Source organism: Oncorhynchus gorbuscha, linkage group LG15, assembly GCF_021184085.1.
Source record: "Oncorhynchus gorbuscha isolate QuinsamMale2020 ecotype Even-year linkage group LG15, OgorEven_v1.0, whole genome shotgun sequence".
NCBI lineage: Eukaryota > Metazoa > Chordata > Actinopteri > Salmoniformes > Salmonidae > Oncorhynchus > Oncorhynchus gorbuscha.
In genome coordinates this window covers 73,858,052-73,871,500 of record NC_060187.1, presented here as the reverse complement: position 1 = coordinate 73,871,500, position 13,449 = coordinate 73,858,052, and the positions used below count along the sequence as shown (strand labels likewise).

The window sequence follows — 13,449 nt, the reverse complement described above, 5'->3', positions numbered from 1 at the left end:
GAGGTTGTGGACAGGTGTCTTTTATACTGATAACAAGTTCAAACAGGTGCCATTAATACAGGTAACGAGTGGAGGACAGAGGAGCTTCTTAAAGAGGAAGTTACAGGTCTGTGAGACACAGAAATCTTGCTTGTTTGTAGGTGACCAAATACTTATTTTCCACCATAATTTGCAAATAAATTCATGACAAATCCTACAATGTGATTTTCTGGATTTTTTTTCCTTCTCATTTTGTCTGTCATAGTTGAAGTGTACCTATGATGAAAATTACAGGCCTCTCTCATCTTTAAGTGGGAGAACTTGTGGCTGACTAAATACTTTTTTGCCCCCTGTAATATGGCATATACTTCAAGATTAAAACACTCAACAGTTTTGTTTGAATTAATTACTTGAGAGGTTGAGTTATCTGATTAAATCAAAACTTTTGAAAGTTGTAAAGGATAGACAGAGATATACACACATACAGAGATGATCTGAGTTTTAGTTATACACAATTCTGGGATTATAATGAATACAGAGTTCAATAGCCATTCCATGCATGAATACTCATAATCCCTCACAACATTATTACATTTTACATTTAAGTCATTTAGCAGACGCTCTTATCCAGAGTGACTTAATATGTTATCACATACAGAAGGTCATTTTAAGGTACGATTTTATGTCGAAATGCTCTAGCCTACAACCTGGACACGTTTTTAAATGATATTTTGGAGCCATGAGAGTTTATTTGAAAAGTAAAATGCTCTTGCCTCCAAACTTTACATATTTGTTGAGTTTTTCATTCAGCCACACACTGACTCCTTGATGACACATTGTTCACCACTAAGTTACGTAACCCTTGTTGCACTGGCAGCCCTCCACACAGACTTTGGAACAGATCTCGAGGACATTGGGAATGGCACAGGTAGCAGGGCAGGCAGTGCCACATAGCTCATAGTGGCTGTGGTATGGGCAAGCCAGGGCTGTTCGAGTTGAGAAAAAACAAACATCAAATGTAGTCCTAATACATTCTGCAAATTCATTTTACACATTTCAGAATGTCTGAGTTCATAAATGTGATGTTTTGTTTTAGCTGAGAACTTACGGCAGTTGGAGGCCTTTCTCCACAGCGGTGAGACAACAGCCCCAACCTGCTGACATTTGGCCACGTAGTTAGCCAAGGTCTCACACAACACTTCCTGTCAACCCTCATTCAGACACACATCATAGAGGCAGTCTGAGGCATACTCCTTCACCGGAACTTTCTTATGACACAGCCTGAGGCACACACCTCATAGGGACTGTTGGTCTTACAGGAAGACACTACAACACATTAGGTCAAACATGATAGAATTTAATGTTGGAACCAGAAGCTGTGAGCTAGACAAATCACTTCTGACTTATCGTAATGATCAAAATTGTTACAGTAGTTGTTTTGAAATATACATCTGATGTGTGTCTGTGCACTACTTACGACAGAAGCTGTCCGACCTCCACTGTTGCACCTTGGCAGGGGCATCCTGGCAGGCGGTGGTGTAGGTGCTGAGGGCGTTACAGAGGGCAGAGGCATGGCCACGGTACATACACATATCAAACACACAGTCCTCATAGTACTCTCTGGGGTCCACCTTGGCGTGGCAGTACTTGAACGGACCGTTTTTGTCTGTGATCCTGCCACAATATTTCCCTGTTTGGTAATCAAGCATCAGGCTGTTGTCACAGGTGGGGCACTTCTTGCCATCACAGTTGCTGGAGCAGCCAGGGTCGTTCCCCACTTTCCAGCTGTCCCCGAATACTGTTGGAGTGTTAGCAGGGCTCCTGTCTGGTTTGAGGAGATTGTCGTTCCGTTGGCCATTCCAGTTTCCGCAGAGCCCTCCGATGAGGTCTGAGTAGGAGCTGGGGAGGGTTAGGGAGACGTGGCTGTTCCAGTTGAACTTCAGTGTCAGGCCAAATTTGGTCTTCACCAGAAATACCCACTGCGGAAGATGGACAGTTGTCTTCTACATCAAAGGCAAGTTCACATACTGGTTGTTGACCTACTTGAATGGAACATGAAGGATGATAATGTCCTGATATTTCTTCTTACATTAAGTAGTAGAATCATAAAAGCTCATTGACAAAATAGACCCAGAAGGCAATTATGTCATTCATTAGGAATGGATAACATTTTAAGGTAGCTTACCAATACTTTGCCAGGGTTGTCCCTACTCACGGTGATGGTGTTGTAACGGTTGTCGTCTGGAGATAGAGAGGAGGACCAAGGTGCAGCGTGGTAGGTGTTCATATTTTAATGAACACTGAAAACAAAACAATAAACAACCAACAAACAGTCCAGTAAGGTGCAACAGGACACTAAACATAAAATAACCACCCACAAAACACAATGGAAAACAGGCTACCTAAATATGGTTCTCAATCAGGGACAACAATTGACAGCTGCCTCTGATTGAGAACCATACCAGGCCAAACACAGAAATAGAAAATCATAGACAACTAACATAGACAACCCTCCCAACTCACGCCTTGACCATAATAAAACATAAGATAAAACAAAGGAACTAAGGTCAGAACGTGACAGGTATTTTTGAAGGCTGTTATGGTGACTGTCTTTGTGTAAGACACTGCCGTGTCCCTCCCCCTATTCTGATTCTTTACAAGCACCTCAAATGGTACCAGACATCTGTTGTCTTTGCTGACCAATTTGGAGAGAACGTAAGTACACGTTCCCTGGAAGTTGAACCTCTTGCCATCAAACGTGCGGTAGTGGGGGTCGCCTGAACCTTGGCAGGTGGCATAAGATGTTGGGTAACAATCTCTCTTACCACTCTGCAGGCCACACACCTCTGATTTCTTGCATGCTGTTGCTTTGCATTCTACCTGGGCTGTTCCTGGATTGCATTCACACTGCTTTGTGCATTTGTCATCTTCCCAGAACTTCATTCCAGACGGGTAGTATCGTCCTTCATAAGAGCAGCCACAGCTCTCCTTGGAGATGCATTTGTCTCCACTGAGGACAAAGCCCTTGTTGCATTGACAGGTCTCCACACAGGGTTCCTTGCACTCTGCGTCGGCATCTAGATCTGAAGAAGATGCAGGGCAAGCTGTGCCACACGCCTCGTAGTAGCTGTTTGACGGACACTCCAGTGCTGCAGATGTGAAATGAAAATATATTTAAATAATACCGAAAAGCGCAATATAAAAATCTTGATGAAATGTCTGGAAAGAAAAAAACTCATAGCATCCAATGATTGTTCTCCACTCAGGGCTAATTTTGACCCCCTCGTGCCAAGCAGGCATCATTGTGGCTTTTCATGTTCTCAGAGAGGGGTGAAGGCCACATAGTCAGTACCCAGCTGGTCAGTTTGGAAGACAACACTGCTGTCTCCAGTTGAGAACTTGTAGTTGCAGTGCCAGATGTGTCCCCCTGCTTAAGCCAGTACATGTCCAGGCCCGTCTGAAGTTTGCAAGAGAGCATTTGGATGATCCAGAAGAAGATTGGGAGAATGTAATATGGTCAGATGAAGCCAAAATATAACTTTTTGGTAAAAACTCAACTCGTCGTGTTTGGAGGACAAAGAATCCTGAGTTGCATCCAAAGAACACCATACCTACTGTGAAGCATGGGGGTGGAAACATCATGCTTTGGGGCTGTTTTTCTGCAAATGGACCAGGATGACTGATCTGTGTAAAGGAAAGAATGAATGGGGCCGTTTATCGTGAGATTTTGAGTGAAAACCTCCTTCCATCAGCAAGGGCATTGAAGATTAAACGTGGCTGGGTCTTTCAGCATGACAATGATCCCAAACACATCGCCCGGGCAATGAAGGAGTGGCTTCGTAAGAAGCATTCAAGATCCTGGAGTGGCCTAGCCAGTCTCCAGATCTCAACCCCATAGAAAATCTTTGGAGGGAGTTGAAAGTCCGTGTTGCCCAGCAATAGCCCCAAAACATCACTGCTCTAGAGGAGATCTGCATGGAAGAATCGGCCAAAATATCAGCAACAGTGTGTGAAAACCTTGTGAACACTTACAGAAAACATTTGACCTCTGTCATTGCCAACAAAGGGTATATAACAAAGTATTGAGATACAATTTTGTTATTGACCAAATACTTATTTTCCACCATAATTTGCAAATAAATTCATTAAAAATACGACAATGTGATTTTCTGGATTTTTTTCTTCTCATTTTGTCCGTCATAGTTGAAGTGTACCTATGATGAAAATTACAAGCCTCTCTCCTCTTTTTAAGTGGGTGAACTTGCACAATTGGTGGCTGACTAAATTTTTTTTTGCCCCACTGTATATGGAGGATACTGGTCAACAGAACACGAACAGCAGAGGGGCTAATGACCTTGGAGATGGGGAAAGGGCTGATAAACTGGGGGGAGAGTTTGCGTGATTCTAACCGTAGAGTCAGATCCTGGGTGGACGGCCATACCTTCTGCCGAGACGATACCGGGGAGCCTTGAGAAGGGCCGACCGGGTTCTCTTCCAGGTACGATGACAGTGGCGTGGCAGAGCAAGGAGGGGTGCTGTTGGCGTATTCGACCCACACTAGTTCTGGCTCCAGGTGGTGGGGTTGGGAGAGACCAAACAGTGCAGAATCGTCTCCAGGTCTTGGTTGGCTCGCTCCGACTTTCTGTTGGACTGTGGTGGAAACCGGAGGACAGGCTGGCCGATGACCCAATGAGTGAGCAGAATTCCTTCCAGAAGGGTAGCTTGGGGAGCGGAATGAAGCGGGTGGCTTTGGAAAACCGATCCACTGCGGTCAGGATGGCGGTGTTGCCATCAGACTGGAGAGACCCGCAACTATCTGTCACTCCCTTAGGTTCCGTCCTCAGTTGGTAATGTTCCTGTGTTCATGCCTTATCGACACTGTTATGCTGTCTCATTTCATGTTTGTTATTTTATTAAATGTTTCACCTGCACCTGCTTCTCGACTTCCAGCGTCTCCATTACAGGCTTTTTCCTTATAAACAATACTTTTAAAAGAAATTGGTAATAAACATGTTTCATACAATTTACATCAATATATATAAAATAAAAACATTTTAATTAATTTCTTTAACCAGGTTTGTCACAATTAGATTTTGTAAGAGAGACCTGGTAAATAATATTGCCAAGTATAACGGTAATATAGCAGCATAATGTACTGTAACTAGTGTGGGTAGTTGTTACATAGTACTATCAACTATTATACCTCTTATAAGGCATGTAAACCATGTAATTATTATATAGTTTTTAGCATCACTGTGTAGTGATATAAATAGTAATTTGTTCTTAATTGACTTGGCCGGTTAAATAAAGGTAAAATAAAAATGAAATACAAATTGGGGCCATATAAAATAACAATGTACTTTCAAATTATTCAAAATATCATACGTTTTTAATTTATTGTTTTAAGGAAATATTTAAACATGGATTGGAAGAAGTGCTCATTACTTACATATGGATGTTTTAAGTGTATGGCAACAGAACATGGCTTAAGTGAATGTCAATAGGAGACGGGCGAGGAAAACTTACACAAATAAAACCAGCCATTACAGAAACATTGTTATTGAAACAGGATATGAGAGCCACATCCCAGTTAACAAAGAAAACAATATTTATTTACTGTCAGCTCAATTGAGAATAGGGTGACAGAGTTCTGAACAAGAACCCTGGCCCCTTATGAGGATTTTGGGGGTGTGACGAGAGGGGTGAGGTGAGGATCTATTTATCTTATCTTAAATACACATCATGTCATGGGCGCGTTTGTATAGTTTAAGGGGGAGGTGAGTATGTGACATGCATTACAGAGCTGTCAACATACCTATAACCAATGTGGCACTGCAGCTTACAAACAAAACACTCGTCCTGCTTAGTTTCTTTGACACTTTAACATGATGGGCACAGGCGGGCCTCATCCCTGCCATCAATGTAAGTAAAGGGCAAATGATTCATATGCATGTATGGTTTCACATTCTAGCTCTGAGGGTGATGTGTCAGAGGGCAGCTTTTTGAACTGCTATCACTAGGGTTGTATGTCATTCTTTACAATGCAAATTCCTCCCATAAAATTACAAATTCCTAGTAGTAACCTTTTCCTGGTGGGTCAATGTACGGATCTAGAAAATGAATATACTTAAGGTGGGGATGGAGGAGTACTATAGGTGTGTTGTATTTGTACAAGTACCTTCTGTGGGTGGCTCAAGGTTAGTTGAGCATGTCTTGTTACAACTTGTAACAACTATTTGTTGATGTGCTTGTTGAACAGTTGCTTTTCAAAATGCCTGCGTTGCAGCAACGGTAAATAGTTAATGTAATGAACTGTCTCACAGAGTGACTCATGTAATGAAATTTGAAATATTTCTGTAATATGCCCCAGACGTTACATCCACCTCGTGGTGTAGGATCAACTTTTCAACCAGTCCAACTATAAGGTGGATAGTACTTTTCCCACAGTTGTTGGGAAACCTTTGACAATAACATTGGACAAAATGTATGTCCATAAATAGCGATTAGAGTAAACATACTCTACATTTGAGTTATGTAAAACCATTGTGAGCTGACTGCTTACTGTTCGCTAAGATACTGTAGTTGTTATGGGGTTGCAAGCCTACATCTCTCCAAATGGTGAAGTTAAAGCAGCTCTTACCATCTAAAATATGTGAGACCGATAGTGGGAGAGTGTGGGTGTGGTACTTAGTGCACACAGTTATAGTAATTCCCTTGTCCCATCATGCAAATCATATCAGAAAAGTAATCCTTTCAGTGGGTATCGTAAGTATTCACCCACCTTGGATTTTTTCTAATTTTGTTGTGTTACAAAATTGGGATTGAAATAGATTTAATTTAGACATTTTTCATTGATCCACACAAAATTATCCATAATGTCTGTCACGCCTTGGTCTTAGTATTTTGTGTTTTCTTTAATTATTTGGTCAGGCCAGGGTGTGACATGGGTCTATATATTGTATTTTCGTATTGGGGTTTGTAGTATTTGGGATTGCGGCTGAGTAGGGGTGTTGCATAGGCTTGGCTGCCTGAGGCGGTTCTCAATCAGAGTCAGGTGATTCTCGTTGTCTCTGATTGGGAACCGTATTTAGGTAGCCGGGGTTTACTGTGTATTTCGTGGGTGATTGTTCCTGTCTCTGTGTAGTTTCACCAGATAGGCTGTATTTAGGTTTCACGTTCCGTTTGTTGTTTTTGTATTTGTATAGTTATTTCATGTGTCACTTTGTTCATTAAAGTCATGAGTAACCACCACGCTGCATTTCGGTCCGGCTCTCTTTCTACAAACGAAGAACGACGTTACAATGTCAAAGTTGTCACGCCTTGGTCATTGTATCTTGTGTTTTTGTTATATGTTTGGGTAGGCCAGGGTGTGACATGGGTTTATATGTTGTATTTCGTATTGGGGTTTGTATTAATTGGGAGTGTGTATTAGTAGGGGTGTGTCTAGTTAGGCTTGGCTGCCTGAGGTGATTCCTAATTGGAGTCAGCTGATTCTAGTTGTCTCGGATTGGGAACCGTATTTAGGTAGCTTGAGTGCGCGTTGTATTTCGTGGGCGATTGTACCTGTCTTAGTGTTAGTCACCAGATAGGCTGTATTAGTTTCACTCGTTTGTTGTTTTTGTATTTTCAGTTATTTCATGTACCGCATTATTCTTCATTTAAAGTCATGAGTAACCTACACGCTGCATTTCGGTCTGACTCACTACAAACAACAGAGGAAGTACATTACAAAAGTAAAGAAAATTCAAATTTGTTTATAAAGTTACCATCTCCCGGATTAAACTCTAAAGATATGTTATATATCGATAAGAGTCACCTATTAATCATTACCTCATATCAGTCTCATTCTGAACGTTGCATACTTCTTCCATCTGCACAAACCCAAGTCTTACTGATCATTCCATACCACACATTGATTTGATTATTTATTTACTAACAAACTAAATGATAACACGAGATACACACACACACACACGGGTATAGGTTATTGATTAGAAAAGTTTTAAAAAAAATAATTTTAAAATGTATTGAACATTCAAAACATACAATGTATTTGCAGTGAAGCTGCTCAACAACTACATCATACCAGTCATCCAACTGATTCCCATTCAAAGAGACACATAGAAGCATCCGTGGTCAATGCCCTGCCATTCCTGAACCTGAGACCCGAAACAGGGTACCTGAGAGCAATACCAAAATAAATGGTCTATTGATTCTGTATCCTCACATCAAAATCTGCAGAGCTTCGATGATTTTATGCCACAAATATTCAACATTTTGTTGGTGGCAAGAATTCTATACAATCATTTTAGCTGAAAAGCACGAAGTCTTGAATCTTGCGTTGTTTTATATATCAACTCATACAGCTTGTACCATGGAATCGGTACATCAAAAATCTCTTCCAACTGTGCCATATCTGTATGGCACAGTTGTCAACATCCTGGTCCTCAATTGAAATTGGTAACTTTCCTATTTGTGCTATTTTTATTCCTCTGCCAGTTTTGATCCTTTATATTGGGCAGACAGACCAGTTCCCTACCTCCTCCCTCTGCCACCTGCCTCCTCCATATTTGGGGTACAAATATAAGTTACAAACAACGCAAGAAAAATAACAAAATAACACAGTTGGTTAGGAGCATGTAAAACGTCAGCCATTCTCTCCAGCGCCATTCAAGACATTACAGAGTTTGCATGACCTTACTCCCCTCTCTGTCTTTCTCTTAGAATAAGGTGGACGAGGACTGGAGGGAGAAGGACCTGCCTTCCAACTGGACAGTGATCAACCTCCATGACCTGCAGTATAAATCAGACTACCTTTCCCCCTTCTGATGACCAGGTGGCGAATCGCATCTCTGCATGTCTGGCAGACATATCAGTGTGGATGACGGATCACCACCTCAAGCTGAACCTCGCTAAGACGGAGCTGCTCTTCCTCCCAGGGAAGGACTGCCCATTCCATGATCTCGCCATCACGGTTGACAACTCCATTGTGTCCTCCTCCCAGAGCGCTAAGAACCTTGGCGTGATCCTGGACAACACCCTGTCGTTCTCAACTAACATCAAGGCGGTGGCCCGTTCCTGTAGGTTCATGCTCTACAACATCCGCAGAGTACGACCCTGCCTCACACAGGAAGCGGCACAGGTCCTAATCCAGGCACTTGTCATCTCCCGTCTGGATTACTGCAACTCGCTGTTGGCTGGGCTCCCTGCCTGTGCCATTAAACCCCTACAACTCATCCAGAACGCCGCAGCCCGTCTGGTGTTCAACCTTCCCAAGTTCTCTCACATCACCCCGCTCCTCCGCTCTCTCCACTGGCTTCCAGTTGAAGCTCGCATGCGCTACAAGACCATGGTGCTTGCCTACGGAGCTGTGAGGGGAACGGCACCTCAGTACCTCCAGGCTCTGATCAGGCCCTACAACCAAACAAGGGCACTGCGTTCATCCACCTCTGGCCTGCTCGCCTCCCTACCACTGAGGAAGTACAGTTCCCGCTCAGCCCAGTCAAAACTGTTCGCTGCTCTGGCCCCCCAATGGTGGAACAAACTCCCTCACGACGCCAGGACAGCGGAGTCAATCACCACCTTCCGGAGACACCTGAAACCCCACCTCTTTAAGGAATACCTAGGATAGGATAAGTAATCCTTCTCACCCCCCCCCCCCTTTAAGATTTAGATGCACTATTGTAAAGTGACTGTTCCACTGGATGCCATAAGGTGAATGCACCAATTTGTAAGTCGCTCTGGATAAGAGCGTCTGCTAAATGACTTAAATGTCAAATGTAAATGTCAGGGAGACCTTCGTAGTTCATTCATTGAATCATAACTCATTATTTATTGAAGTTTATATTCACTTTAATCTGCAAACAATCTGTAAGTGACATATCATTATTTGATAAGGACAGTTTATCCTAACATATTAACATGATTCCACATTGAATATACAGCATAATCACATTAACAAATAACGACGTGTCAAAATTACATCTCTTCAAGTGTTGTAATCATGAGAAATATACAGAGCAATATGATATACTTATTTTTTAATAATCTGTTGTTAAATGGAATACCCTGTGTGCTCATGTAATCATTTTATGTTTGTATTTGTATAATTATCCACTTTTTACTGTTTATTTTTTACATTGTACACTGTACATTGTTTGTACATACACATACAGTATAACAGCTTGTATTTTGCTATTTAAAAAATGTGACTTAAACATACTTTTTTTCATTCACTTTTCTTGAGTTTACCATACTGTAGGCCTTGAGGTCTAGATATCAAAGTTCTCTGACCACCTCAGTGTGTTTGCAGTTGTCTGTAGATAACTGCATCGTCATCCTCTGCCTTGTTATTCCGCTGCATCCTTTTAAAGGGAACAGGTTTTAGTGCAGATCTATATTTGTATTTACCTAGTAGTTATTACTATGTTACAGATACTACGTAATGTATGCCTGTTGTTGCATTGTTGGAGACACGTTTTTTGCAAGTTATTATGCAATGCTTTTGATACACAATATTTTCCTTGTGCAATTTACTTTGAGTGTCTCACTCACTCTGTGTTTATTTACCTGGGTGAAGGAGCAGGCCTGATATTGAGCTCTGCATAGTTCATGTCATCAGGATCAGTGATCGGCTTGGCTGACCATTTCATGTTTTCATAGATGTCCTCTGGTCTAGACAAGGTTGCTTTCTGTAACTAACAGTCAGAATACAGTCAAAATACTGAGCACTGGCCCCAGGCATAGAATGACTCTCTTTCTACTCATTGGCATATTTAAATGAACTCAAAGTTGAATGGGATTGATTTCCACATTTACTTTCATACAAGCTGTTTTTTATTTAAGAAAAACAGAACAATAAATTCCATGTGTAAGGTTTGTTTTCGCAATGACAACATAGTCCATTCGCAATGACAACATAGTCCATTCGCAATGACAACATAGTCCATTCGCAATGACAACATAGTCCATTCGCAATGACAACATAGTCCATTCGCAATACCAACCACATATGCAATGACAACATAGTCCATTCGCAATGACAACATAGGCCAATGACAACTGTCCATTCGCAATACCAACCACATATGCAATGACAACCACAGTAAGGCCGCTGTTCGTACTTTACTTTCCTCTGATCACCTACCTGTGGGACTGGTTTGGTTGGAAGCTTCTTCTCGGCCGTATTCAACTTCCGTCTGTGGATGATACAACAAAGTGAGAATTCAGCCATAAAGGCCAACTAAATAGCCTGTTATGCTTTTTAGTAACTTTCCACTGTGGGCCAACCAAACCAACAGTTGGTGGCTGTCGATGCCAGTATAGTAAATCTTTTCGAAAGAACATTGGAAATAAAGAAGTTGTGAAAGTCTCAGTTGTGACATGATTACGACATCAAGCCTGTAGACAGTGTATTTTCATTTGTGTACACAGCTGAAGAGGGAGGGGAATGGGGTGAATATAATTCTATACATTTCTAAAGAAGAGATAGGGGAGAGAGGACCCTTCGGTGCACTATAATATATGTTTAGTACTTTATAAGACGCCTTTTTATGTAAATGAAGAGCACCACAATCACTGCTGTGACAAGGAAGAGAGCCCCAAATGCTGCCAGGACCACCATTAAATGGGCTGATTCTGGAACACAAGAGAAAATACACAATTAAAACTGATCAGACCATTGTTTTGAAAATAAAATATTTACTCCAAAATATTCCACAGAAGACATGCAACATCATATACTGTAACTTCATATCCCTGTCTGCCATTGTTTTGTTGATTTACACAGGGCAGACATCACAACAGCGTGACATACAAGAAGTGCAGAAGTGTTGCAGTACCTTTAACTTTCACCTCATGTTCTGTAAAGTTCTGTGATCAAACGGCATTCTGGGCCATACAGAAGTACAGTCCACTGTCATCAGAATCTATTTCGAGGAAGGTGTGTTCTTTCCCCATCCCTAATCTTAGTGAAGTTAGCGTTCCTGTCCTCTGAAACCAGGTGTAGGTCTCTGCTGCAGGGTTGGCGTTATTACTGCAGGTCAGAGTCAGACGACTGCCTTTCACTACCTCGTGGCTCGGGCTGACCTTAACAGAAACGTCCGTTGGAGCATCTGGTAGCAGACGTACAGAAAACAACATTGGTCTGTGTGTATTAATTTGATTGTATGTTAGTAGTACTGCATTTATACATTAATACAGACAATGAATCAACCAGGCCAACTGAAATTTACATTGGCCACTGAGAAGAGAAAACAACAACTTGAAGACAGCTGACTACTGAAAAAATCTTGCTGACTTACATCTCACATCCAGCAGTATTGGTGTAGACGTGCCTTGTCCCAGACCACTGGAGTTGCACCCAGTGTCATTAGAGGAAAGTGGACCTAGTCGATACTGCCCACCAGGGAGTGGGTGGCCATCTTCAAAACAGGGATGCAAACTAGTCACCTTTTGGCGAAATTTGACGTTTTGAATCCAAAATAGGTGACCTATGTGATTTGTGTAGATTCGATGAGAAAAGTTTTGGGGGGGTTGGATCACTACTGGCTGTAAGCAAACGAGTGATGCACATTTGGAGCAATACTGGCTGTATCCAAGGCTCAGTCAATCGTTTACATAACAACAGAATGCAGCATTTCCCAAGTGCAATATTTATGTGTGTGGTTACAAGCATTCTATTATAAAGGCTATCAGGGTTAACTGCAATATTAGTGTATTGTTTTTTTTTCTCAAGGCTTGAGTGTCATTTGCAGTAAATCCAAGGCAACAAATAAGATTGGATTGCTTTCTTTACATTTTTTAGCTGTGAGTTATGTTCACATTATTCACTATTTATTTTACACATGGAAACGGGTCATGAAGATCATATTCTTTGTTGTTTAATTAGTTAAAACCTGTATTTCCCCCTAGCAGGGAGGTTTAAAAATAAAGTGTCACCTTCTTGGGCCCTCGGCAGTTTTCATCCCTGTTTTAAACCAGAGGAACTCCGTTTGAGGAGGTTTACAGGTGGATGGGGTACAGGCCAGGGTGACGTTGTCTCTCTCTTTAACAGAGCCATTTTCATTTAACTTTAGGGATAAGACTGACATGAAGAAGAAACATGTATAACAAATTATAGGACTTGTTGAAGGCTTAATAACTGGCATTAGGTAATACCTTAATTGTTTGGTATGATGACATGTACATAAAATCTAGATTTACCTGACACCCAATGACCCTGTAAATCTGAGGGGCGTGATTACTTGTATTTGACTCAAATCTGAAGAAGAATCTGCCACTGTCATCTTCAGTCACATTGTTGAGTTTCAGTGTGCAGTTATTGTCTTGGTCATAAAACTCTGTTATTCCACTGTATCTTGATTTATTAGTCAGTCCACATGTGTTAAACACTCCATCTCCTTGCTGTGAGCCATCTAGTTTTGTGTCGCCTCTCGGAGTGAACCATATCTTTCCTCTAACTATCTGGGT

General features: G+C 41.6%; 1 protein-coding gene across 1 annotated transcript; it reads right to left on the bottom strand.

Moving 5' to 3' along the window:
- Window positions 1-207: 207 nt before the first annotated feature.
- Window positions 208-2,412, bottom strand: LOC123997981 (IgGFc-binding protein-like). Its single transcript, XM_046302753.1, has 4 exons — window positions 2,165-2,412; window positions 1,457-1,916; window positions 1,088-1,305; window positions 208-965 (listed from the first exon to the last, which is right to left on the bottom strand). The coding sequence occupies exons 1-3, from the start codon at window positions 2,264-2,266 to the stop codon at window positions 1,235-1,237; spliced, it is 633 nt and encodes a 210-aa protein (XP_046158709.1). The 5' UTR covers window positions 2,267-2,412; the 3' UTR covers window positions 208-965; window positions 1,088-1,234.
- Window positions 2,413-13,449: the final 11,037 nt, after the last annotated feature.